This window comes from Schistocerca serialis, chromosome 9 (assembly GCF_023864345.2).
Source record: "Schistocerca serialis cubense isolate TAMUIC-IGC-003099 chromosome 9, iqSchSeri2.2, whole genome shotgun sequence".
Lineage (NCBI taxonomy): Eukaryota > Metazoa > Arthropoda > Insecta > Orthoptera > Acrididae > Schistocerca > Schistocerca serialis.
Genome location: NC_064646.1, coordinates 185739362 through 185764308, shown reverse-complemented (window position 1 = coordinate 185764308; position 24947 = coordinate 185739362). Strand labels below are relative to the sequence as shown.

Genomic DNA, 24947 nt, shown 5'->3' with positions numbered 1-24947 from the left:
GTCAACCAAAGAAGCTATTTTGAGTAACACAGCTTCAGTTTCGTCGTACATCAATATCTTTAGATTTGTAACAGTGTACCCACGATAAAATTAGTAGGTTCTATAGTCACTTCTTTGTTTACTTTAACATTCCTTGCTTATGAGGATTTTTCAGAACTTCAGAAATTAGTCAGCGAAATTGCGATAATCCGCTCTGACGGTGATCTAAAAACGAATTATGATAAAACCAAGGTCATGATAAATGAATCGACATAGGAGGGAATTACATGTGCTGCAGATACACAGCTACAAAGGGTCACAGAATATTTCTGTATGGGTCAGTTTGCAAATATGAAAGGAAACTTCAAACCAGGAATATTTCGACCTATTAAATTGGGCCGTGAGGCGTGCGGAAGATACTCTTTAGTTTTCACGTCTAGGATGTAGACTGAGCTGAAAAAAAAAGACAGTTTTTCACCAATGCATACTGCCAGGAATAATTTATGGCTGTGACACATTGGTATTAAGTGAGTTTACTATCAGAAAACTCACGGTATCTCAAAGAGGAACGGAAAGATCAATGTTGGGCTATATAGAGAAGGAAAGTAGTAGAGGTACAACAAAGGTCAGTGACATAATGGAAAGAGTAAATACTTTGAACTGGCAATGGGCTGGTCATGTCGACAAAAGAAAACATGTCAGATGGTCAAAAACGGTACTACACTGGAGGCTAATTTACCAAAACAGAAAGAGGGGATGACCAGCGGACAGCTGGGACAGAGATGTAACAAAGACAGCCGGATTCAGCTGCCTATAGGAGGCTCCAGATTGGCAGAAATTTACGTTGCACGTCAGAGGCCACTTCACCAAGTGATCGAAATGAATGATGATGAATTTTTCGATGTTTCATACTTCTTTGACATCTGAAAAAAAACGTCTTTTATAGTGCTGAATAAATGAAAACACATTTCTCTTCAATGTATAATCGAACTTGTGTAACGGCAAGACTTCCAAACAACCAGAGATGATGCCCACACCGAAATGATGTAAAGCTCTTTATCGATTTGAGAACAAACTGTCAATAATATTACCGCAACCTAACGAAGTACGGACCTCGCAACTTTTATTCCATTTTTAATATGCAACTAATCTCTCCCGAGATTTGGTAAAGTTACAGCAATGAACTACGTTATTTTTGTCACTGAGACTGAAACATTTATAGGATCAATGGTTGTATACTGTGTCAGCTGTCGGAATCTCACACACAACAGGAAATCACTTCCAAAAACCGCGCATTGTCTGCCGTTGTTTCAATTAGTCGATCTCGCGTCGTTGTCCACCACATTATTGACGATCTGCCACGTATTTACGCTAATCCAAATATTTTAGCTCATCCAGTGTAAAAATAAAATGCCGCGTCACATCCACCGGCACAGTTTCAGTGACAGTTAGATGCATAAGAGAGTGAGAACCGTATACAATCATGCACGTCACTGTAACTTGCCTCTTCGCCTCGTAAGAAGGACATCTTGTATAACCTTACCACCTTGACAATCAGATTGTTCCTCTTATGCTGGTTTGTATACCAAGAATTTTATGTTAAACAAATTGTTCTTGGGCTCTCTGATACATCACTTCCGTCTTTTTCTTCACTGTTCGAAGCAGCCCACCTCTTTTAATTACCAAAGCATCCGCTGACTTAGTAGAAGAATTAGATTAATCATTTGCCAACCTTAGGAGTGATAGCTACTTTCGTCCATATACTGCAACGCTGTTTTAAATCGTTTTCTATAGGACACTCCTGGTTTGCCATGTATAATGTTCTTGCTGACAGACATTTGAACTTACCAAAAACACGATCTAATCAAAACCTACTATGGCTCCTAATTTGATCGTAAGTGAAGAAAACTCTGATCGGTTTTAAGTATGAAACAGTGATTACACTATTATGGGTCACTGTATTATTATCATTGCCTTAAATCGGCTATTAAGATGCAAAACTACGTTAAGTATGTAATCTTAATCGGACATACAGACTAACGTTGCAAGGATTAATGTACCACTGGCACAGTTAGTCCTATTGATAGCTCCAGAGCGAATACAATCTCTTACATTGACTGTTTTCATACAAGGAAGCTACTAAGTAGCAACATAAATAGCTATTCAGTCACTATGACCTTAAGAATTTTTTCGTTCTGCCTCCAAGTGTGTACCAAGTTCCTACAAGAACATAATACCTTGTTTGTTTACTTGTGTAGCGGTCTGGTGACATCTTTAAATTGTCCTAAAATGTTCCATTCAGCTTCCCACAACGGACACGGATGAGAAGTTCTCCGTAAAGCGTTTCTGGTGTTCTCTCTTCGACTCTCTCTTTTAACAGTTTCAATGAAACGACAAATTAATATGATTCGGGCTGTGGGTAAGGTAGGAATAAACTCCTTAACACCTAAAAAGCTACTAAAGGAGGACAGAAAGGGTAGACAGGATACTCTTTGCAGGCAACATTGCAGAGTTAGACGGTGAAGAAGGGTTTCACGTTAATTTTGCGTTGAATGGGGAAAAGCTCTTAGCAGCTATGACAAGAAGGCATATACGCCCGACACCATTTTATCAGTAGCAAACAAGATTTCAGACGTACTGTTATATCTTAAATGGACACCAGAAACAAAATGTAGAAATTTTTACTCTTAGTACAATAACAACTGACGCGTACAGTAGAGGATATGTGACAACTGTCTTAAGCGAAACAATGTATTCGTTCGAGACATAGAGAACTTTCCGCCCCGTGAAGTAACGATCAATAAAACTTGGCTTTCAGAAGTGTTTGTCTACCGTGTTATATGGATCCTGTGAAAGGTGAAAACTGCGATACGCAAATGACACAAAAGGAACTGTAACGTTTTTTCTGAAAGTTGGTAGAACAATTGAGAAATTTGATTTGAAGGGTATAGAGGAATGAAATTGATAATTGAGAGAAGAGAGAGGGGACATACTAAAAAGACCAAGTAGGAGCGCTTCAAGCAAATTGTAAATGGTATCTACTGTATTATAGAACTTACGCATAAAACACGATCTGTGCGGAGTAATCTTCGCAGCTGCTCCGGATTGATTACATACTGGCGCATAACAAAAGACTAGATTATGATGTTCCCAGGAAATAAAACGTGATTCATGTTCTAATTAAACGGGCCATTATTTCTCGCCGGTCGTGTGGCGAAAAGGCCCCACTAACAAACCCCGAATTTTGGCGCATACAAGACGGGTGACAAATAGCGGTGCAGCGAAAGCGAAAACAAATCCACCGACCGCCAGGGCGGAAGCTGGTAATGGCAAACAGATGAAAGAAGAAATTTATTAACTTATTTGGGTTGACAGTCAATAATTCTGAGCAAATTTCGAAAAGGTCCACTGCGGGTTAATTTCGGAGGTGCGTCCGAAGCGGCCGCACTTCGTTCATTAATTTATCACTGCCGGGTGAACCGTTAATTCAGTTCAGGAAGCAATATGGAAACACAGGAATCCATATTTCAACAGAATTAAATGTGAAATACAGGCTTATTATTCAGCGACACGAGTGCAGATCGCTAGATTTGCCATCCGACACGAAAATTCATGGCAACAGTACTTTTATGCCGCAGTGAGTCATTTAAACCGACATTATTTTAACAGCTATGTGACGTGTCAGACAATGCTTACGTTGTTCCTCATGCAGTTTATAAGTTCACCGGTTTGAAAACCATAATGCAATAAATTAAAGACACACCCTACTCGTGAAAACGTCGAAAGTTTTATAGTTTTCAATTTCTGTGCACCTGTGCCACTGAGTAATATTCAAATGGAACTCCAGCTTCATTTCAGGCACAGCTATTGTTGAGTGATGTTAATTATTGCATAGTGAGTGACCACAAAATTGCTACTTATTCCTTTACAACTAATCTTATATCTGCTAACAAGTTCAAATCGTCAGTGATCCTATACTCTACGAACTGCAGACACTTTTGTACAAATTCATCGAACAGCTCCGATAGAAGAGCCGAGATACCAGTTCTTTTTAAATTAGTGTAACAAAAGAAGAGATGAAAATATTGAGAAATAAATATTAATACCTAAAGGTTCCTAATATTCGCCTACAGACCCTTCGGATTACACGAATAAATAAAGAGTTTTCACATAAACCTAAATTAGTTACAAAATTTAACAATCAATTTAAACAAATGAAAAGCAGATTCCCGGAGGAACCCTTCAATTTTCACTGAAGTGTTGCGGAAATCTTTAATACAAGTGCAACAGTCTTCAAAATATAGTATTCGATTATTCATGGTAGTGTTTTAAATTCGAGTATAGGGGGTTATATCAAAAGGAGGCTTCTGAATTCGTCAGTATTTTGTTCAGAATGCATTCCCACAACAAATGTACAGCTCCCGCTATGCTTAAAAACAAAGCTACATTTTCACACCACAGAAAACATCTAACGTCTTTCTGCATCTACTTAATGGCTATAGCTTTTCCATCAGCATAAAAAAAAAATAATCTCAAAAGAAATACCTACAGATTTGATACATGCACATGTTTCACCTTAAATATGCTGCAGTTTGACGTCTAGCTTTTTTATATTATTTTGAATTTAGGACTGAAATGTCACCATGGAAGTACTTTCAGACATTTTAACTACTAATGTTCCAAGTGACAGACAAGAATTTGAGCCACATCGACAGTTAGAATGCGACAATAGTCAGAGTATGTAACAATACAGTCAGAAAGAAAGTTAGAAACGAAATTCTTAACGTTCCTCTAACTGTGAAATAGACATTTGATTTACCTCCGAATATTTATTCAGAATTTCAGAGAATATGTGAGATGGAAAGTCATAGAAAATAAGTAAAAAATTTCAGGTAAGAGTATATTTCCTTTAAAAGATGCCAGACAGGCAAACTGCTATGACGATCTGACTTACGAGTACTAAATGTTTCCGGATGTTTTCTGAAAATCTTCTGCACACATTCAAACTTTAAAATAGTGCTGCCTTTTGCTTGAATAACTGTGACAGTTCAAATACACTGTGTCGATCCTTTACTGCGTGCAGAAAATAGCTCATATACACGAACATAAAAATGAAGCATGTATTCCACAGATATTTAAATATATAGAACTATGAAAACAAGTCACGAAAAGGTTCTCAGCAATTTTTCTAAAGTAGATTTTTAAACCTTACAAGTGTCTGCAACGAGTGAGTGCACAAAGAGGTGTTACTCTGAAACGAACTGCTGCATCAGCTTGCGAAGAGCTTACATAAGCTATAAAACCATCGCGCATTTTTTTTAAAAAATGAGTGCAGTGTCAGACCGTGCAAATACTCAAGACTCTGCTTACGTAGCGCATCATTTCGGATACGCGGCTTATTTTCCGGAAACTGTTTAAAAAAAAACCTTAGTGGAATAATAATAATTCAATGTCATCATTACGTCCCATCAAATCAGCCATTCGTAAGCATTTACAGAAGCAGTAAAAGTGGATCACTGCACACAACGTGAATAATAAATATTTCACATCTAACCAGCAAACGAGAGCATATTGTCCTTCCTTGTTTGCTTGTTTTAGTTACAGTCACCACAGAAACCTAACTTGAAGCGAAATCTGTGTCTTACGCTTGAAACAGAGCCCTATTTAGTTCTAGAAACGTCTCCACGCTCATCAGATACAAATCACAATCACTTAAAAAATCTGGAAAAGTAAATTTTCAATTAAACATACTTTTTGACGGTTAAGGATACAAAGCTGACGCAGTTAATCAGAACAAAACTGAATATGTCAGCAAAGAAATATTCATTTCTGACTCGAGGGCAACCAAGAGGTGCTATGCCGTGAGCTATATAGCTTTCTTCTTGATTACTTTCGTGAACTCAGGAAAGCATTGCAAAGCGGAATAATTTTTGTAGTGTTGCGGTGTTCAAAACCAGCATTCGGGCTGATGGTAGCTGTAAAGTTAAATAAATAAACATAAACTTACGTGATACCAACGATTTGAAAGATGTGTAAAAGACGCAGAAAGTGGTAGCCACGGAACCAAATGGGGACGTGTAGATGCGATTTCTCGCTAAGGAATAAAAATAAAGACGTTCGAAGTACGAAAGAGAAAAACGGAGGTGAAATTATGAGCCCTATCTATCACGAATAAAGGAGCTATTATACTCTGCAAGCATATGTAACTGGCTACGTATTTGTTTGTCACTAAAATATGTTAGCGGGCGCAACGGGTGCTGGACGAGTAGACGGCGATATTGTTCGCGAAATCGCACCGAAGAATATTTACGACAGTGGACTGTCGCCGCAGAGTGGAACGTAGCAGAGACAGCTACTGCACAAATCACGCCAACAGCTCCTCAGCTAACGGTGGGACGTCGCATTCATGTAGCCACTGCTGTCAATATCACAAACTGTTTACACAAGTCGCTTCTGTGGGGGCGTATTTTACTAACGCATCTATCGGGATCTTTTAGTGAATAGCGTTTCGGACAAAGGATCTAAACAGTGTGATAAATTAAATGGACAATACAGTTGAGGAGCATAATATTTTTCTGAGATTTAATTAATAACGATTACAAAATTCTACTTATCTGTGATGGCAGTTACAGTATCAGGGCTGCAGGAATCCTCAGTGAAACGCAACAGAAATGGAAAAAAAAATCCAAGTATCGATTTCAATGGCGTAATTGTAGTCTAAGAACTGAAATTATGCTTCATAATAGAGATTCCAGTGGACAGTGCCAACTGACAAGTGCCTATTAGTGCATTCTGTTCGATGCTCCTGAAACTCAGTGAAACGTCGAAAGTCCTTTCTTGTCGTTTTTTATGCATTCTACAATTACGAGAAGAAGGTGGTAGGTGAGATAGTTCGTTGTTCACGTTCTTTTCAAATTTGCCTCCCTGAAAGTTCGCTGGGAATTTATTATGGTATATATTTTCAGCGTCCTTCACAGCCGAAGTAATTGCGGAGTTCGTTGCTTTCCCTTGGGAAAACCAAAATTATTATTTCGTTGAACCATATTAAGTGGAAATCTACGGGATACGCACACCAAATTATAAAATCGATTGTGGATTACAACGTTGACCAATTCGGCAAATGAGTGACGGCAGATATGATTAGGAAAACGATAAAAACCAAAGATTTTTCATTCTTCATCTTTTGGAACACGAACTGCCAAATGGAATCGATCTGGTGAGGACAGTCGTTTAATTTAATATTCTAACTGACTAGCATAATCTGTTTCCAAATTCCGTGTGAACTACGCGAAATCTATTGAGAGGAGCATGGGGAAGCCATCGTAAAAATGATAAAGAAGCAATCAGAAAAAATTGGATATGGGAGTCATACGACCAATCAGTCACAGTTTGTAAATAGTTATCGCAACGTTTAGTAATGTCACACATTTCATATATATGTCAGATGTCAAGAATGCTAATGTTGTTATATGCATTAAACACTATCCGTACCTCACCTTTACGAAGTACGATATTCAATCTGTGCTGTGTTTTGAATGCCATATAACCTTAAAATATCTCTATCTGACATATTTGATGCCTGCCCACACGATAAAATCGTAAATTATGCTGTAAACATCTTAAAATGTTCTTACCATTTCGTTCTGGGGTGGGCTAAGGGTAAAGCAGTAGCTTATAGATTACTATGCAGTTTAACATCTTGTCTCAGCGTTCAATACCACCCAATGTATAACACGATTGTCTACAGAGACAATATTTACGTCTATCTGACGGCCAGCTTTTAATTCTTTTGGGGCTTCTCTCGAAATATTTTTCTCGCATCTACATTAGTTTCTGAGTAGCGATTCAGGTTCTGTAGAAACAGTTTGACTTGTTCGAGTATTTTGTCAATCGGTGATAGATGAAAATACAGTCTTCAGAAGATCGGGTAAATTTATTTTTATCTTTAGTACGCAAACCATAAAATCTCCGTCTGTCGTTCAGAAGACGTCAACAATGTATGAAATTCCTCTCACATACCACGTATTTGACCAAGGAAGCCTTCATCGCCTGTCTTCAGCGGATATGAGCGAACACTCCGACTTACGAAGATAGATGTCATTAAGTGGTCTATTCACTGAAGAATGGGCAACTGTGAAGTGTAATTTATTGGTATGTACAGAAAAGAAACAAGAAAGGAAAAAGAAAAAAAATTAGGTAGTGTGGGAGATCCCTCCTCCCCATTCGCTTATAATGGCCTGTTACTTGTCCAAACAAATATCATAAAATACTAGAAACCCCTTGATATTTGATATTTGCAGAGAAAGAAAATGAGACAAGTTATCGCTTGTGACACATAGCAATAAAAGACATTAAAACGGTACTTCTCGAACACTATTAAAATTTTACTCCTTCCATGAGAAGTGTTACACAACTTCAATGTATTTAAAGAACAGCATCATGGAATTAACCAGAGATCCTGCAATAAAATATTTATTCAAAAATAATTAGTTTCGATCGAGCGGCGATCTTCAAGTTTGAGATTGATACTGCATCAAGTTTAAGAAAGGTTTCTTGGCGTATTTTACGCCGAGGAATCTCTCTTATTTTTCCGAGAACAAATATTATTACAACAGTTTCTGGTGGTTCCAGTACTCCGTTCTTCTGCAAACACTGTCGTTACTTGAGAATGTAATAGCGATATATAGGGTGTTCTATTTACCTCACCATTCCAAATAACCTAATTTACCAAGCTAGTGGTTAGCTACCAGAGGGACATTATCTAGCATGACTGCCTCTTTTTTTTATCTTCGTTCGTTGCGAACAGTAGTACTTTTTTTTTAAATTATTACCAATACTTTTTATTCGGTGATCCACGTCCTCTGCGCTAGCAAGACCTGTTCAATAACGTATCACGGCGTACCATTCAGGTAAACATGAAGATATTAAGAACGTTGCTCGAAACTGGCTTTGATTCTTATGTACAAGCATGCAATGCACGTGCTCTGGGTAGCACAACACATCCACTTGTTGGAGTTGACAGTAAACAAATGGAGACACATGGGAAATGCACAGCCGTCGGCCAGTCAACCACAATGACAGGAAAGTAATGACGATACAGTTTTTAATGAAGAAGGGACTTTACTAAACAGAACACATCGTTTGAAACTACTACATTACTGTGCTACATTTACACGTATTTTAAATAAGAAATGATTACTGCTGTTACTATTCTGCTAACTAACACCCTCCATAGATCAGTAGCATTTCTACCTTCTCTTAGTTGTAAATTTTGGTTTTGTTTCTATTTCTTTACTGTGAACTCCTGCATGTCGAGGAACTATGGTACCAACGGTACCTGTACTTTGTGATAGCAATGTTTAGCGAGTGGTATACTGTGATACGTTTCTGAACCAGTTTTGACGAGCGGAAGTGGATTACAAAATTAAAAAAAAAAAAAAATCTAGATAAATGCGACCGGGACTTGTGCATAGAGGGTTCCGTACGAACTTAATTAAGTAAATAGACTGTTCACCCATCTCGTTAGTCGAGAATGTGGACGATTATTGCCTAGCCGGCCGCTGTGACAGAGCGGTTTTAGGCGCTTCAGTCCGGAACCGCGCAGCTGCTACGGTCGCAGGTTCGAAACCTGCCTCGGGAATGGGTGTGTGTGATGTCCTTAGGTTAGTTAGGTTTAAGTAGTTCTAAGTCTAGGGGACTGATGACCTCAGATGTTAAGTCCCATAGTACTTAGAGCCATTTTGATTGTTGCCTGTTCTCGGAATCGATACCGGCAAGCTATCAAAGTCTGTGACATAAACGGCGGAATTTGTTGATTGCATTGACGTATAAGCTGAAATATTGTACACCGCCAAGGGACCATAGACCTTAGTTTGTGACATAATTTTCTACTCGATACTTCTCCCCGTTCCTTAGAAACAGGGGACTCACCAGAGAGACACTCAGTCTGATATCAAATGTTAAAAAAATATTTTTTCGTGTCGTACAATTACAAATTAACAATTTTCTGAGTTTTTTCCGTTACTTCTACTGTGAACCTTTCTTCTTGCCAAAATTTCATGATTCTACGCCAGCGAGATGTACCTTACAGGTTATAATGAGTGAGTTTGCGTGTATCTTTTGACCGCATTGACCTACAAACTTTACTTTCTTACATAGCCAGGGAACCATAAACCTTAGTATGTGACCTAAATTTCAACTTCATATGTCTATCCGTTCCTGAGAAAAGGGTTCTTAACAGTAAGACAGACAGACAGACGGGCAACAAAGAGTTACTTCAAGGGTTCCGTTTTTACAGATCGAGAGGCACGGAACTCTAAAAATATATGTGATGCTGTTTACGAAAGAGGTACTGCTGTTTGTATCTTGGTAACGAAATGAAGTTACAAGAAAGGCGGTTATGTAGGTTATGTCCCGCTAGTAGCTACACAACAATATATATATATATATATATATATATATATATATATATATATATATATTTGACAAAACTTAATTGGGGTGGTCAAGAAAGTTCGATACCTTGTACATTACTGCAATTGTCATCACTTCTGTTCCAACGAATCCCACTGAAATTCTCTCGAAACGTTCGAAATCCTTTCGGTATGGAATAAATCTGGAGATAACGACTCGAGCTACAAACTTCCAACTCCGTCTCTCGTTCTCTCTGTCTCTGTCTCTCTCTCTCTCTCTCTCTCTCTCTCTCTCTCTCTCTCGTTTCTGGCCGGTACGATGAGGAGGCACCCAAAAATTCGAGCAGCTTTCGAGGCTACTTTGCGCGAATTAGCGTGGGAAATCACTAATTCAGTTGGAACGCTACGGAGAAAGAGGTGGATCGGCAGGAAAGGAACGGTCAGACGGCAGGATTTTCGTGCAGCCGGCACGGAGGTGGCGCCGCGCCACGACGGCTGAAGCCATGATTTAGAGCTCGGCGTGAGTCAGTTCGCTGTTAAAATGTTGGCTCGCGAGATGAGAGAGCGTGATTTAGTGTGGTCCACATTAATATGTATGCGGGCTCTGGCGCCGACCGCGGTACGCTGCGGTGCGAACGGGTCCGAATGAGGCGCCCCCGGCGATCGAATGCAATACCGAAACACCCGGCACGCCCGCCATCGACGTCTGTGCAAGTGTCCTCCTACGAGCGTGCACACGCTCCTAGCTCTGTGGTCTGTCGGCTTCACGCAACGATCGGTGCCGACCACAGTCACGCGCGTGCTTCTGCCCAGTAATCGACACCGATTTCAGTAATGTACTCTATATCGTACTGACCATCCGCTTGTATACAGTACGATTCAGCTGACCCTACCGATGCCGTTTTATGCAACCCGCAACGTTATATCCGCCCTTCAAAAACTGCGTGGGAGATTTTTATATTCTCTCGCTCGCAACCGCGCAGAAGCAATGAACAGGACCTTCTTGTAAGAAATTTAATATAGTTAAATCCCAAACGTGATCACCCGATGCCACAGTTCTCGAGTTATTCAGAAAAAGGACCTTCAAATGCACCTCCGTCCCACATCCATCTCTCCACGAATCAGCATTTCTAGTATGTTGTCCGTGGCCTCGCCTCCTACCACAATACAAAAAATTTCGACTGCAAGAACTCTTCCCGATATTCGACCTTTTTTGGTCTCTAATGACTGGACCATTACGGCACCAGAACAGTAGGCTGTTTCGTTCACACTATTAATTTAAAGGTGCCTGCGTTGGTAATGAAAGAAAAACGACTTTTCAGAAACCTTACGCTAAAACTAATTACGTTGACAGTTCGAGCCAAACTTAATCATTACAAACACAGCAGTTTCGCATTTAGAAGGCCTGACGACAGCAACGATGTAATTGTTTACTCTTTACTGTTATAGTTCCAAAATTGTTGGTTGCAATTTACACAGACGTCATTTTTATAATTTGCAAGAGTTCGACTAAGCCTGTGGTGTAATAAGGCCAGTCAATGAAGACCAAAAATGGTCGAATGTGGGAAATAATTCGTGCAGTCGCAAACTTTTGTACAGATGTAGTCATGAGCAACATACAAGAAATTCTGACTCGTGGGGGCTGAGTGTGGGAATGGGGGTGCGTCCGAAGGTGACTTTTGCAAGTTTTTCTTTTTTTCAGTACAAAATTTAATTACCTTAAATTTCCTACAATAATTTGCGCATAGAGAGCGAGAGAATATGAAAATCTCGAGCGTGGTTTTCGAAGCCCAGCTACAGCATTGCGGGCTGCTGAAAGGACATCGGTGGTGGCAGCTGAACCACCTAGCATAATACAAGTTAAAGAATTGCATACCTATTTCACAGCATCCGTAGGTTTAGAGGAAGCGTTGGACGATGTTGAGTGGAATGCATTCTTTGAAATCTTGGAAGCAGTAGGAGTGAAATACAGAAACGAGACTGCAGTTATAACAGTTGAAGGATTGAAGGAAGTAAGAAAAGGATATAAAGTCGAGTCGCCACCGAGATCATTAGAGACGGAGCACAAACTTCGATTGTTTCAAGGATGGGGAAGGAAATCGACAGTGCCCTTTCAATGGAACAATCCTGGAATTCGCCTGGAGTCATTTAGAGAAATCACGGGAAACCTGTATCCGAATGACCGGATGAGGGATCGAACAGTCGTTCTCCCGAATGCGACACCACAGTGCTAACCCCAGCGCGAATTCACTCCTTAAATAAGAGTAGAAGGACAGAAAGAGAAGCAGTGATTGAGAAGCGGATGAGACAGTGTCGTAGTGTATTCTTGACGTTATTCAGTCGGTGCGTTGGGCAAGCAGTGCAGGGAATCGAAGAGACGCATGGAAAGAGTTCAGGGAGAAGAAATTAAAACTTAGAGATTTGCCGCCGACACTGTAAATCTGTCAGACGGCAAAGGACTGGGAAGATCAGTTGAAAGGAATAGGTAGTTTCTTGGAAAGAGATTACATGGCAAATATCAACAAAATTAAACAAGTGTAATTGAAAACAGTAGAAGTAAATAAGGTAGTGAAAAGGGAATTAGATCATGTAATGAGATGCTAAAAGTAGTCAACGAATTTTGCTATTTGGGCAACAAAATAAATGATGATGGTGAAAGCAGGCTGTAGCTACAAAATTTGTGAAGATGAGGATTTTTGTTGATATCTAAAATAAATGTAAATGTATGGGAATCTTTTCTGAAGGTGTTTGTCTAGATTGTAGAGTGGAAGTGAAACATGGGTGATTAACAGTGCGGAGAAGCACAGAATAGAAACTTTCAAAATGTGATGCTACTGAAGAATGTTGTAGATTGGGTGTGCAGATCGAGTAGGTAATGGGGAAGTACTGATTTGAAATGATAAAAAAAACATTATGGCACAATTTGACGTAAGAATGGATCGATTGATGGGACACCTTATGAGAAATCAAGAAATCGCTAAGCTGGTAATGGACGGAAGTCTGGAGAGTAAAAATTATAGAGGAATCCCAAGAAATGGCTACAATAAGTAAATTCAAATTGATGTAGGTTGCATTAGTTATACAGGCATGAAGAGTCTTGCAGAGGACAGACTAGCTTGAAGGGCTGCATCAAATCAGTCTCCAGACGGAAGATCATACAGCAACAACCTACTACATTTTTTTATGCACTACAAAAACCACCATAAAGTAAATGGCAATTGGTAGTTAGTGTCCCCACATCGTCTTCATTTATTTTTTGGGGGCATGAAGTAGGACATGGAATTAGAAGCTTCTTGGAACGCCCTAGAATTTTAAGAGTGATAGCCACTGTCTCCCACTAGAGGCCATTGATAGCTTCTGCTGTGTCCTCGCATTGCCTTAACAAAACTTTAGCGAATCGCACAGCTCTTCTCTGCATCCTATGTACCTTTCCCGTTGACTCTAATGCGGCACGAATTCATTCAGGCAGTGCAGAAAAATCGGCTGAATGAATCTGGTACGTGGCCGATTTCTTCCATCCTTGGGATTCTTCCTGCTGATGTTAGTATCCATGGGTCTCATCTCTAACTACAATTACGTGATCGTTCCAACTTAAATAACTAAAGTTGGAAATATGAGTCTTCTCGTGAAATTCGTTACATTCGGTTTGTAGACGCATGATTTAGAGTTCGTGGGTGGGTCTTGATTCCGTCCATTTTCAGAATGTTTTACTCGTAGTTATTTTTACGCAAATGAATGAATTTTCCTATCGTATTTTTTTAAGTCAGTGTTTTGCTTTTGAGGAGAACATGACATTACTACTAAGATAATAATGTGCACCAAGTGGAAAATCGGTTTAAAATTCACTGTAACACTTTTATGCACGAAAACCACTTACAAGATACACTTGCAAGATTACTTAAGAGTAGACTTCAAAATCTTGACCTATCGGGGCGTATTAATGGCACATATCAAAGACGAACAACGCATACCGTACGTGTATATCTCAAAATCATGACCTATCGTGCGCGTTTGTGATACACACAGCAAAGATAAACAGCGCAAATCGTTATTCGTTCCCCACGGTACGCAACTAGAGGATAGTACAATACTTAAGAACAGCGAGAAACTTCTCCACGTCACAAGCGGCAGTTAACATTGAAAGAAAACAGTCTTGCACAATTTTGTACATATTCCTGGAAGGCTTTAGCTAGTACCGCAAAAGAGGCCGCGGGAGATAAATGTACAAACGGCTAGAAAGCGCCGAATTCACATGGATTAAAATGGTGGTAACTATGTAAAAGGGGCATTAAGAAAATACCAGCTGGCAGATTGGTTTACCATTCCAGCAGCAAATTTGCTGTTAAGTGGGTCAGAAAACTAATGAATTAGGTGTACTGAGAAGAAGAAGCGTGAATCTGTCACGCGATGAAAATGTTAATCGTTGTAATTTAACGATAAAAACTATGATGATGTGAGGACTGTTTGTCGATCAGCTATAGACTAGATTTAGATTTACACTCCTGGAGCCAGTTAAAACAAGAACAATCCTGATCTCCAATGTAGTATGTAGTACTGTTATGTTCCAGTCTGCGACTGGAAGGTTGGCAGGAAATTGCCACGGGGTGACACCAATGCAATTGAGTACAGAAATAAACCGAAAAGCGCATCAAAGAATGAGGAGAAATGTTACTCTCCAAGGAAAATTTCTGAAGGAGAAGAAATACGAAAACGCAGAATTCGCTAGTCACTGTTGTGCAGAGGAAATCTCACGTGATTTGTTTCTTTCAATGTCCCTACGGAGATTTTTCTACGATGGAGATACGATGCAATATTTTATTACGAACAATATAATTTTATTGCTGCTGGTCATACTTGTATATACCGGTTAACAATTAAATCTGAAGTATTAAGGAAACACCGAACAGGATACTGTCACGCCACATTTCTGTACGGAAGTACAAGACAGCGGAAGCTACACAGTGTGTTTATATACCTTTAGAAATAATTGCAACATATTCAAAAGCAAAACGAGAGCACAAAATTATTTCAGTAATTTTCCTGCAACGCAAGCATGGATGGCAACTGGCGACGAGACGTAAGAAATTGATTTCTTTTCATTGGTTGCTTTGTAACAGACCCTTGAATTTTCAGTCAGTAACCAATGTCATTAGTTAAAGGTAGTTACATTAAGCTCACAGTAACTTTACTTTGATAGCATATGATGCAGTGGGAATCAATTGATTTGGACGAAATCCTCCTGAGACTGGACAGCTACATTTGTTAACAGAATCTGCAATTTGAACCAAGTTCTCACAGAAGCAGAACTTAATATATATGAGATGCCAAAACTCACTTTTGAAGAGACATGTAAGGTGCGACGAATCAGTCAGTATCTCTTAACAAATATGAAACGAATGAGGGAAAAAAAGTGTGTTGGGCATTTAAACTATGGATGTTATCGCGTTGATTCCGATGTAGGAATCAGCGAAGTAGTATCTGACATCTCTCGTGTTCAAACCTTTCTAATTTTTTGTCAAGGAACAAATAGCTACAACTGCCGTCATATTATGTTCTGCGTACATTTAGGAGATACGATTACGTTATACAGTCAAGGAAAACAAAACTCTATAGATTTACCGAAACTCATTAAATGTTGACTTTGCCCAATACGGCTTTCACAGGTAAACTTGCGGGTTCTCTGATACGTACATTTGGTTAAGGCAACTAAAGAAAAAAATCTGCGCCCTCGAAACCTTCTCATACGTGATTAAAGTAGTTTAAACTGCATGACCATTTCAAACCAGACGACATGCAGAAGTAAAGAATTCCTAATTTAGGACACTTGATTTAAAAACTTCGCTGTTTTATAAATGTGACAGACTCGATAGAAGTTTCCAGTTTTTTCGTGAATCACAAGCACCAAATAATATCATGTCATTTTTCACTTCAACTAAAAAGCACGAAAAAGAAAACCCCAGCAACAGTCGTCAAAGGAAACCTCTGAATTTGTTTCTTTCATTGAAACGACATCGCCACTGAACTGGGGCAAAAAATCTCGCCGGTACAATAGCTCTGAATTTGATAGCTGTAGTTTCACAGGCCGCGTGTTTTGCCTTCATTCTCCACTCCGTAATGTTCGCGACGCATCGCTAATTGCTTTCATCGCTTTGTTGGGAACGAAATGGGGACTGCACGGTCAGTTTAGCACTTTTCCGAAATGCAATACTCTGTTTAACACAACCCTCTGCTGGCTATTTTGTCTGCATATTACATTTCAGGGGCGTGTTTAAACTTTGTACATTCTACCTGTAATACTGCTGTCCCGGCCGCAATTAGCATTCGGTTTTCCCCCCCTATTCTCTACCTTTTTAATTGCTTTGAATGAAGTTTCAAAAATTCCAACGGTTTTCGCTAAACGGGGAAACTATTTGCTAGCGTGGATTTTACAATGCAGTAAAACTGCGTTTTTCAATGTGAAAATATCCTATACATGCAGCGTTTAAACTAAATTTTAAATACGATCGTAACAGATTTGCAGATTCGCCTGTTAAAGACAACCCGATATTTTACAGGCAGCACCAGCGGTGAAAATTAAAGCAAATTATGCGCAACAGTCAAATCAGCAAGCGAGTATAACTCTACCGATCGGAAATACGACACGAAAATAGGTGTTATGTGAAACTTCGTCACAACATTTCTAGCTACATTTCAGTGGCAAGATTTTGCATAGCAACCGTCTCTGTGGTAAAAATAATGTCTCTGCAGAGCTATTTGTGGGCGATATATAATAGACAGAATTTTGTGCAACATATCTTTGCATCTAGTGTTTTCAAATAAACACTTTTTACGGAATTTCTGCTGAACTGAATAACGGGGACAAAATTTTTCGTAGGGTAACAGCAGTGTGTTGATGCATCTTTATCCACTGTATACGTAGGAAATGTTCAACATAATAACCGAAAACGGCATCTTACAAGGCCAACGCTGTTGTGGCTGCTTCTTGTCTGATGAACATAAAGTGAGAAAAATATGACATTAAATTTCATTATTTATGACAAGTTTTAACTTTATTAAATGCTTGGCACAATCTGTTTCATGTTTAGTGGCTTGTAGGGATTCAAAACAGAGCAAATGCGAATAAAATTTCGATTATGTGAATGCACATTTAGTTACTGAAAAGCCAACAAATTTAGTCTTAAAATTTAAATTTTGGCAGTAGTATTTTAATTCACAAAGTGCACGTCAAGGAATTGCTTTCGCCATGACTCACTGATGCAAATTCTCTGCATAGGACTGCGCTGCTAAAATTATGCTATTTTCTACCGTTCCTCATGAAGCACATCGCAAATATTGGCGGTAAATCGTGATCATTTCCGTTCACATCCTCTATTACCGCCTGTCTAATTGTATGAATTTTCAGTAACATTTCTGCAGGTGGGAAATGCTTATAATAAAAAACGTAGGTGAAGATAGATTTGGAACATAATTCACTCCTCGTCCACAGTTTTAACGGCACAAGAAAACAATAATCTCGTAGACAACAATGTTGAAATGAGTAAGAACATAAAACTATGTTAGTTTTTGTTGCTTTCTTGTGGCAGATTTAAATCCATATTACTTATTAAACGACTTAGCAGTCTGGAATACCGCTTTGGCATTTCCAGAACAAGTGCAGTGATATGTCAGTAATCGCACATCACTACTTCCGAATTTGTTTGGTGTCAGTTTATTAAGTAACATAATTTATATTTACTTACTTGTGAAATAGAGTACACACTAAATTCTGAAATTCGAAAGTCGAAAACTGCTTTCCATAGTATAATGTAAGTTTTAGACGCAAGCTGGCTGGTGCAATACTGTAGAAAAACTGTGTCGTATACGTGGATAGTAAACTGCAGCAGAATTTATTTAAAGGGATGTAAAGCACAAACTTTCAGCGAAGGGTGCTTTCTTTAATATTTGAACTCTTTTTTTCAGAGCCGTTGGTCGTGCAGTGAAAATTGCTTCGCGGTCTGCGGAAACTGCAGCCGAGGGCATTGGGATTATTCTGATTTTTTTTTTATCTTCACCGATAGCGTTGAGGCTTAAGAGCTGCTGCACGGAGACGGTGACAGAAAACAGCCGTTTATTATTTTCACTGTCAAGCGCTTGAATTGCATGCATCTGCTTTTTTTAAAAAATCTAATGCTTTCTTACACATCATTTCTCCCGTCAAGTGACGCTACAAATGATACTGCGTTGTCTGCCAGAAAGACTGCAACTCCAGTCAGTAACGATGAGGTCATAACAGGACGTAAATCCGTCAATCATCACATCACCAACTACTGGATGAATTAATATCGCGTTTTCTACCACTTTCTTGAGCTGCTTATTTCTCTGCCTTTTTTTTCTGCGCAGTGCAAGTGAATCTGTCGCTTGGGTCCTATAGCAGGAACCACATCAGTTCCAAAAGCAACCGACTACACCGGGCATAAGTTCAAAGAGAGGCATAAATATTTTTCTGTCACAATTTAATGCTCCCTCCATATTATTTTTATTTCGTATAACTCTTGTGAATTATCTGTAATAAATATATCGTCATTGCAACTGGGAAACACACACAGAAGATAATGGAACTGTTATTTATAAGGTAACAATTAGTTGCTCGCATCTGTTTAGAAGAGTGCATCCTTAAGAACGAAAGAATTACACATGATGTAACTTCCGTAAAACACCACAGGGATGTTTATAGTGAATTAAAGCAAGCTTTGATACAGATTATGAGAACAAATTTAGTGGTAGGTTATTAGAACAAAATTTTGCACGTCACTACAATATTTAAAGCAGCAGCAAAAGGGTATGTTTGAGGAAAGTATAAAAAAAAAGAGAGGAAAGCACAGTATCACCTCTTCTTGCTTGCTGAGTGTAATCATTTACCTATTCATTCAGCATATTTTCCTACATAATAAAAATAAAGGGTGCACTGGAAATCACTGTTTCATCTGTGAACTGAGTCCTTGTAATGTAAAAATTTCTCAAATAACATTTTCTTTAGTGATGCCACGCATGGCCGCAGTTTTTGGGCTTCGTATTAGGAGGTAGGTGACGGATTGTATTTTCTGCAACTATTCACCCGTCTGTCTACTTACACTGCAGTGTTAGTGACCATTCTAAGAAATCCACTTTTGCTTGCAAGTGCAGAAGTCAGAATAGAGATCCTTTAGTTTTTTAGGAATTTGTAAGTACTTGACGTCAGATAGCTTCGTAGTCGCTTAAGCGAATGAAAAACCACACAGCAAATTAGTAAAGTAGAGGTAAAATTTCTGTCCGTGCAAATTATCGCGAACGTGAAGGCATCTGTACTGGTGATAACTGCTTATGATGGAAACTGGTAGCAAAATAAAGAGCTTCTTCGTGTCTGAAGGAATTGGTGTTTACTGATACGATTATATTTGTATCGGAACGGCTTTATAAAGATACACGAGAGCACCTTTCCTCTCATTCTACGATGGGAAGCAGCGTGTTGCACAGTTGCAGCATAGCATTAGAAGTGTAGAATAAGTAGGGAAAACTGAAAAACACATCCTTGTGCAGTCCCTCTCTCAATTAGTGCTCTTATGCTTCTGGTTTTCAATTTACAGTATAATATATATTTCTAACGTGTGGTTTAAATACTACCGATTATTAACTCTGTGCAACAATTGTACTGTCTTATTAAGGGAAAAATTTAATTGATATTATAAATGTGTTGTTTGATTGTGGCTGTAGAAAATTACTTATAGAACCGTCGAGTTTGCGGTTACTATATTGAACAGTACGATTGTCATCTACTTAACTTCTCTCAGTGCACAGGAATAAAATATTTAAAGTAAGGAGCTTCAAAAGAACAGAACTACAAGCACAGACTGGGGTGTGTGAGAGAGAAGCACATGATACGCTACTGAAACCAAGAAAAGAACGCTATATTTTAACGGACTCGGATTGATATTACGAGTAACAGTCATATTTAGCGTTACAGTAACGATCAGAATTTGCAGTATAAACAAAGAGAGCATTCAAAGACACGCGGAAAAAGCATCGTCCGACCGCAGTAGAAGCAAGAACATAATTTGTGAATCAGAGAGAAAACTGTAATTGTCGTATGCAACGATCGTCAGTCCGATTGGTTAAGGAATTTTTTCTGAGTATTGTAACGAGTTCCGGGATGCTGGTGGTTACCGGAAAATTCCCCGTGAGCGTGTGAACACGACAGTGCGCGAACAAAAAATTATCCGGGTTCGAGAGGCTAGGTCGTAACGGCCGCTGTAACACGGTTCATTACTCGCCGGCAAACGCATTAGGGCTCATCGTAGACTGGCAAATAGCTCGTCAAACAGCCGATCGTGATGAAGCGGCCAGAGATACATCGCTCGGACTTCTACCGTCAAATTCGCCAAGCCCATAGAGGAGAAAAGAGTTAAACGCACGCGCGTCGTAGCGAGCGGGTAGGCGTAATTTGTCCAGCGACGGATTTGCATACTGACAAATTTGTAACCTTGTTAAGACAATATATGAACGCAGGGAGCTAATGAAACTTAATACATTGTGCTGACTCGTAACAAAGAGTGAAAACTCTATATTTTCTGTTTATAAGTATATTAGATTTCAGTCTGAGATTACTTTTACACCAAAACTGTCTGCGTGAAGTCACTTGCGCCTCACAAAACACAATCATGAGACGGTTATTTCAATAACTGTGACATAAATAAGGCAAACTGACAGATAATAAAGAAAAACAAAAGAGAATTTCGTACTCACATCATCTTGTGTTCAGAATACGTGACTAACGAAAAAAAAGTAACTGATTTTTTTCTCGATTAACATTTTCCCTTTTAGGTAAACACTTGCCAAACGTCGCTATACATAATGTTTTTCAGAGACAAATGATACACGTTTCACTCAGACAGGACTATATACTCAAAAAGTATCGAAACTGAAACACCGATGGTTTTAATTTTAATAGTTATTACAATTCGTAGCTCCTTTTGCAACACGATACGCGTTAATGAGGACTGACAGGGTTGTGTAGCGCCCAAAATTACAGAAAAATCCAAGATTCTGTTTAGATTATTATTACGCACGTAAATAAAGAGAATTAAGGAAGTGAAGATTACGTGGTATTAAGGCAACTGTTGGGTTGTACGAATTGAAAGCATAATCTGCGGGATACGTAACTTCGCGTACAACAAACGACAGTCACGTAGAAACATGGGTTTCCCGTAAATACTAAACAAGCACGTCTGGTTCCAGTGTTCTGTATTTTCTGACGTTTAACTTCGTGATTTATGAGTGTCGAGAAGATATGAAAATATATTTTCTAAACCGGGTTTATTTGATGCGGAGCGTATTATCGTGTAAATGGTTACTGAATGATTATAATTTCCTCAATGTAATCGGGTATAATTTTTTCAGGCTACAATAGGAAATTATTATGTTATTCCGGGCTACAAATTATTGGGGAATTTCAACAGACGGCTCTCTCACGCAATTAATTTGAGCAACAACGTCGAAGATATTGTTCCTGACATAGATGCCCGATAAATTAGTTCCAATGAAGACAAATATTTCGATGCACGATTAATCGAAAGCCAAAAGCAATCGTTACCGTGAAAGTTATTTTAAATTTCACTTTTTCCCCCTAAATAACAAAAAAATAGGAGGTCGTATGAATATCCGGAATATTCGTGCCTTATAGTATTGTGTATATTGAAACATTAAATCCCATTTCCAATATAACTACAAATTTTAGAATATACTGACCACTAACGGATTACAAACGATGAGTCAGTCTTCAATGAGAGAAGAGTATCACCACGTGGTTCGAAAAATTTGCTTAGGATGCACAGAAATATAAACGCAACGTAAATTCTTTCCGCACAACATTTAGATAACTAACACTGCTGATGTAGGCTATAAGAGGAAACAGATGTCACTGATCATGTGACAGTACAACAGTCGAAACCAGGTGCGACACACGCATGTGGTAGCGTAAATTACAGATATGTAGCTGCCCTGAGTAAAACTGCATTCGCATGACGCCTCTGCAAAATTATATTTGGGGCATAGTATCAAGAATTTGTGTCGAAACGAATGAGTGGAAACTACACATCTCAATTACCCTTGGTATGCTATATTGCAAAAAGAACGCTTGTAGAAGCAGCAGCTCTCTACGTTCCGTAAGAAATAAATTACGTCGTTAACAGAGGCAGTAAAAATAAAAAAAAAGTGCAATACTGTTAATTCTTCATCGTATAATCTACAATGCTTCATCGGCATCAGAGTTTGTTTCAAGTCGTTGCGTATAGTTTCTAACGCAAGACTGGAGCAGGTTATAATTTTAGAGAACAGGGCGACATTCGGGCAGATGCGTGCCAAATATAATTGCAACCAAAGGCAAGGGGCAGTTGTGTGCACAGTTATAAAATAGCATATAAAAGACGTACGGATGCAGTGAAGCTTGTTAGAAAAATTTTAAAAATCAATGCAAAATGGGTAATAATGTCCGTAATATTATGCGTATAGCGTAAAAATACTAAGACCAATTAGAACGATTTTAAAAGTGGTGAAACGTGTTAGTATGATTATCTGCGACGACACTCTGGTTTCTGTTGTTGTGAATTGTCATTAGCCATGCGGAATGAACTATTTTGTTACGCGTGAACGCCGATTAAGGACGGTATTGTCGTTGTTTACTAACGCTGTAGCGCGTTAGGCTTAATGGTTAGGCTACGAGACATAGTTGTTACGACGGTGAATTCCGAACAATATTATTGGGGCTATTGCGTGTGATGATAATCTGACCGGAACTTGCAAGGCTTTTCAGTAAGCTTATGGTGCGGGCGAGGGTGTATCATTATAGAAGATTTTCGTACTGTATAAAACGTAGAAAACTGTAAGTTTACCACTTGGAAAAAATTTGTTCGGCAGTAAATCGTCCGATAGAGTTACTAGAGCCACGAATAGGTTATACACGACGTTATAGTCACACAGCAGCACATGTACACTCGTCACAGGCGAATGGAGGCGGTCTACTGCACACGGAAAGAAGACACTGGCACTAACCTGCCGGACTTGGTGATGACCATCTCGGTGCCGAGCTTGTGGAACTTCTCCCAGAGCTCCTTGCCCTCGAGGGTCACCTTGGGGTCGTCGACGACGCCGTCGTCGTCGGGCGGCAGCGGCGGCCTCAGCGGCCGCACGAGCGCGGGGTGGTGCGGGTGGTGCGACGCGACCGCCGCCGCCAGCACCTCCTCGGCCGTGGTGTAGGCGTGCGCCGGGCCGCCAGGGCCGGCGTGGGCGGCGTGCGCCGCCAGCGGGGGCGGCACCGCGACCGGGGGCAGCTTGTAGGGGCCGACGGCACCTCCCAGCGCCGCCGCGGCAGCTGCCGCCGCCAGGAAGTGGTACTGGTGCGCCGCCGCCGCCGTCGCCGGGTGCGGGGGCGGCGGAGGTGGCGGCGGCGGAGGAACGGCCGGCGCCGCCGGGGGCGGAGGCAGGGCCGGGGGCGGCTGCTGCGCGGCGCCGGGCGGCGTCGTCGCGGGTCCGTTGCTGCTGGTGCTGCCTCCGCTACTGCTGCCGCCTCCCGCCTGGCAGCCGGTCGGGGGCGGTGGGGCCGGACTGCCGCCCCCGCTGCCGCCTCCGCCACCGCTCGCCGACAGGCCGCCGCCGCCCCCGCCGGCCGTTAGCAGCGAGCTGACGCTGAAGTCCGTGGGCCGCTGCAGCAGGAACGGGTGGTAGGCCATGGCGCGAGACGGGGGCGAGCGCAGGATCTCGCTCTGCTCGAATCTCATGAGGGAGCGCTCGGCTCGACGGGCTGTGGCTGCAAATCCCCGCTGCCTCGCGCGCTGGTCGCCGCCTCAGCGACGGCGGGCATCGCGCTCGCACGACGACACCTGCCGCCTCCTTCGGGGCCTCGCCATGGTCGCACACGTGGCACTGTCCTGTCCCGGCTGCACTCGCACACGAAACTGTCACTGTCTAAGAGGAGCCAAACAAACCGTCGCTACGGCGCAAAAAACCAAATGAGAAAAAAAAAGGACAACAATCCCAAGTCACACACAGGCACTGTCGACGCCAGTGGCGCGCGCCGGGCGCCGCGGTAAGCCGCTACCGTCCACACAGTCCAGCCGTAGGCCTAAAACTGCGGCGGCGGTACCCGAATCGATATGGGCGCGCGCTGCGTGGTGTGCGCGTCCGCGTCGGCGTCGCTCTGGCGCTGGCCACGCCTCGCCTCGCTCCGGCCGCCTGCCGCGTGAGATTCAGCACCCGAGCGACACCCCGGCCTCGCGCCACTCTCCAGTGTTAATGAGGGGAAGTGTGCGCCGCGCTGGGGAGGGGGCGCCCGCTCGGCCACTTCCCCGCCGGCTCGCCGGGTGGAGCGGTCGGCACGCTCCGCCGTGGAGGGGGTGGCCGCCCGCCGGTTGGCGCACGCGGCGCGAGTGGCGGCGCCGCACGGCCAATAGTGCGCAAGCGCGTCGGGATTCTCGCTGGTGGAGGGGGCGCGAAGCCGTAGCGCGGCTGGGCAGCGTCGCGGCGGGGAAGAGAGACAGAGAAAGAGCG

General features: G+C 41.1%; 1 protein-coding gene across 1 annotated transcript in view; it reads right to left on the bottom strand.

Moving 5' to 3' along the window:
- Window positions 1–24130, bottom strand: part of LOC126419461 (optomotor-blind protein-like) — a 492782-nt gene extending 468652 nt beyond the window's left edge. The window contains exon 1 of the mRNA XM_050086648.1: window positions 23454–24130. Within this exon, the coding sequence (XP_049942605.1) occupies window positions 23454–24130 (677 nt within the window). The remainder of the gene's footprint in view (window positions 1–23453) is intronic.
- Window positions 24131–24947: the final 817 nt, after the last annotated feature.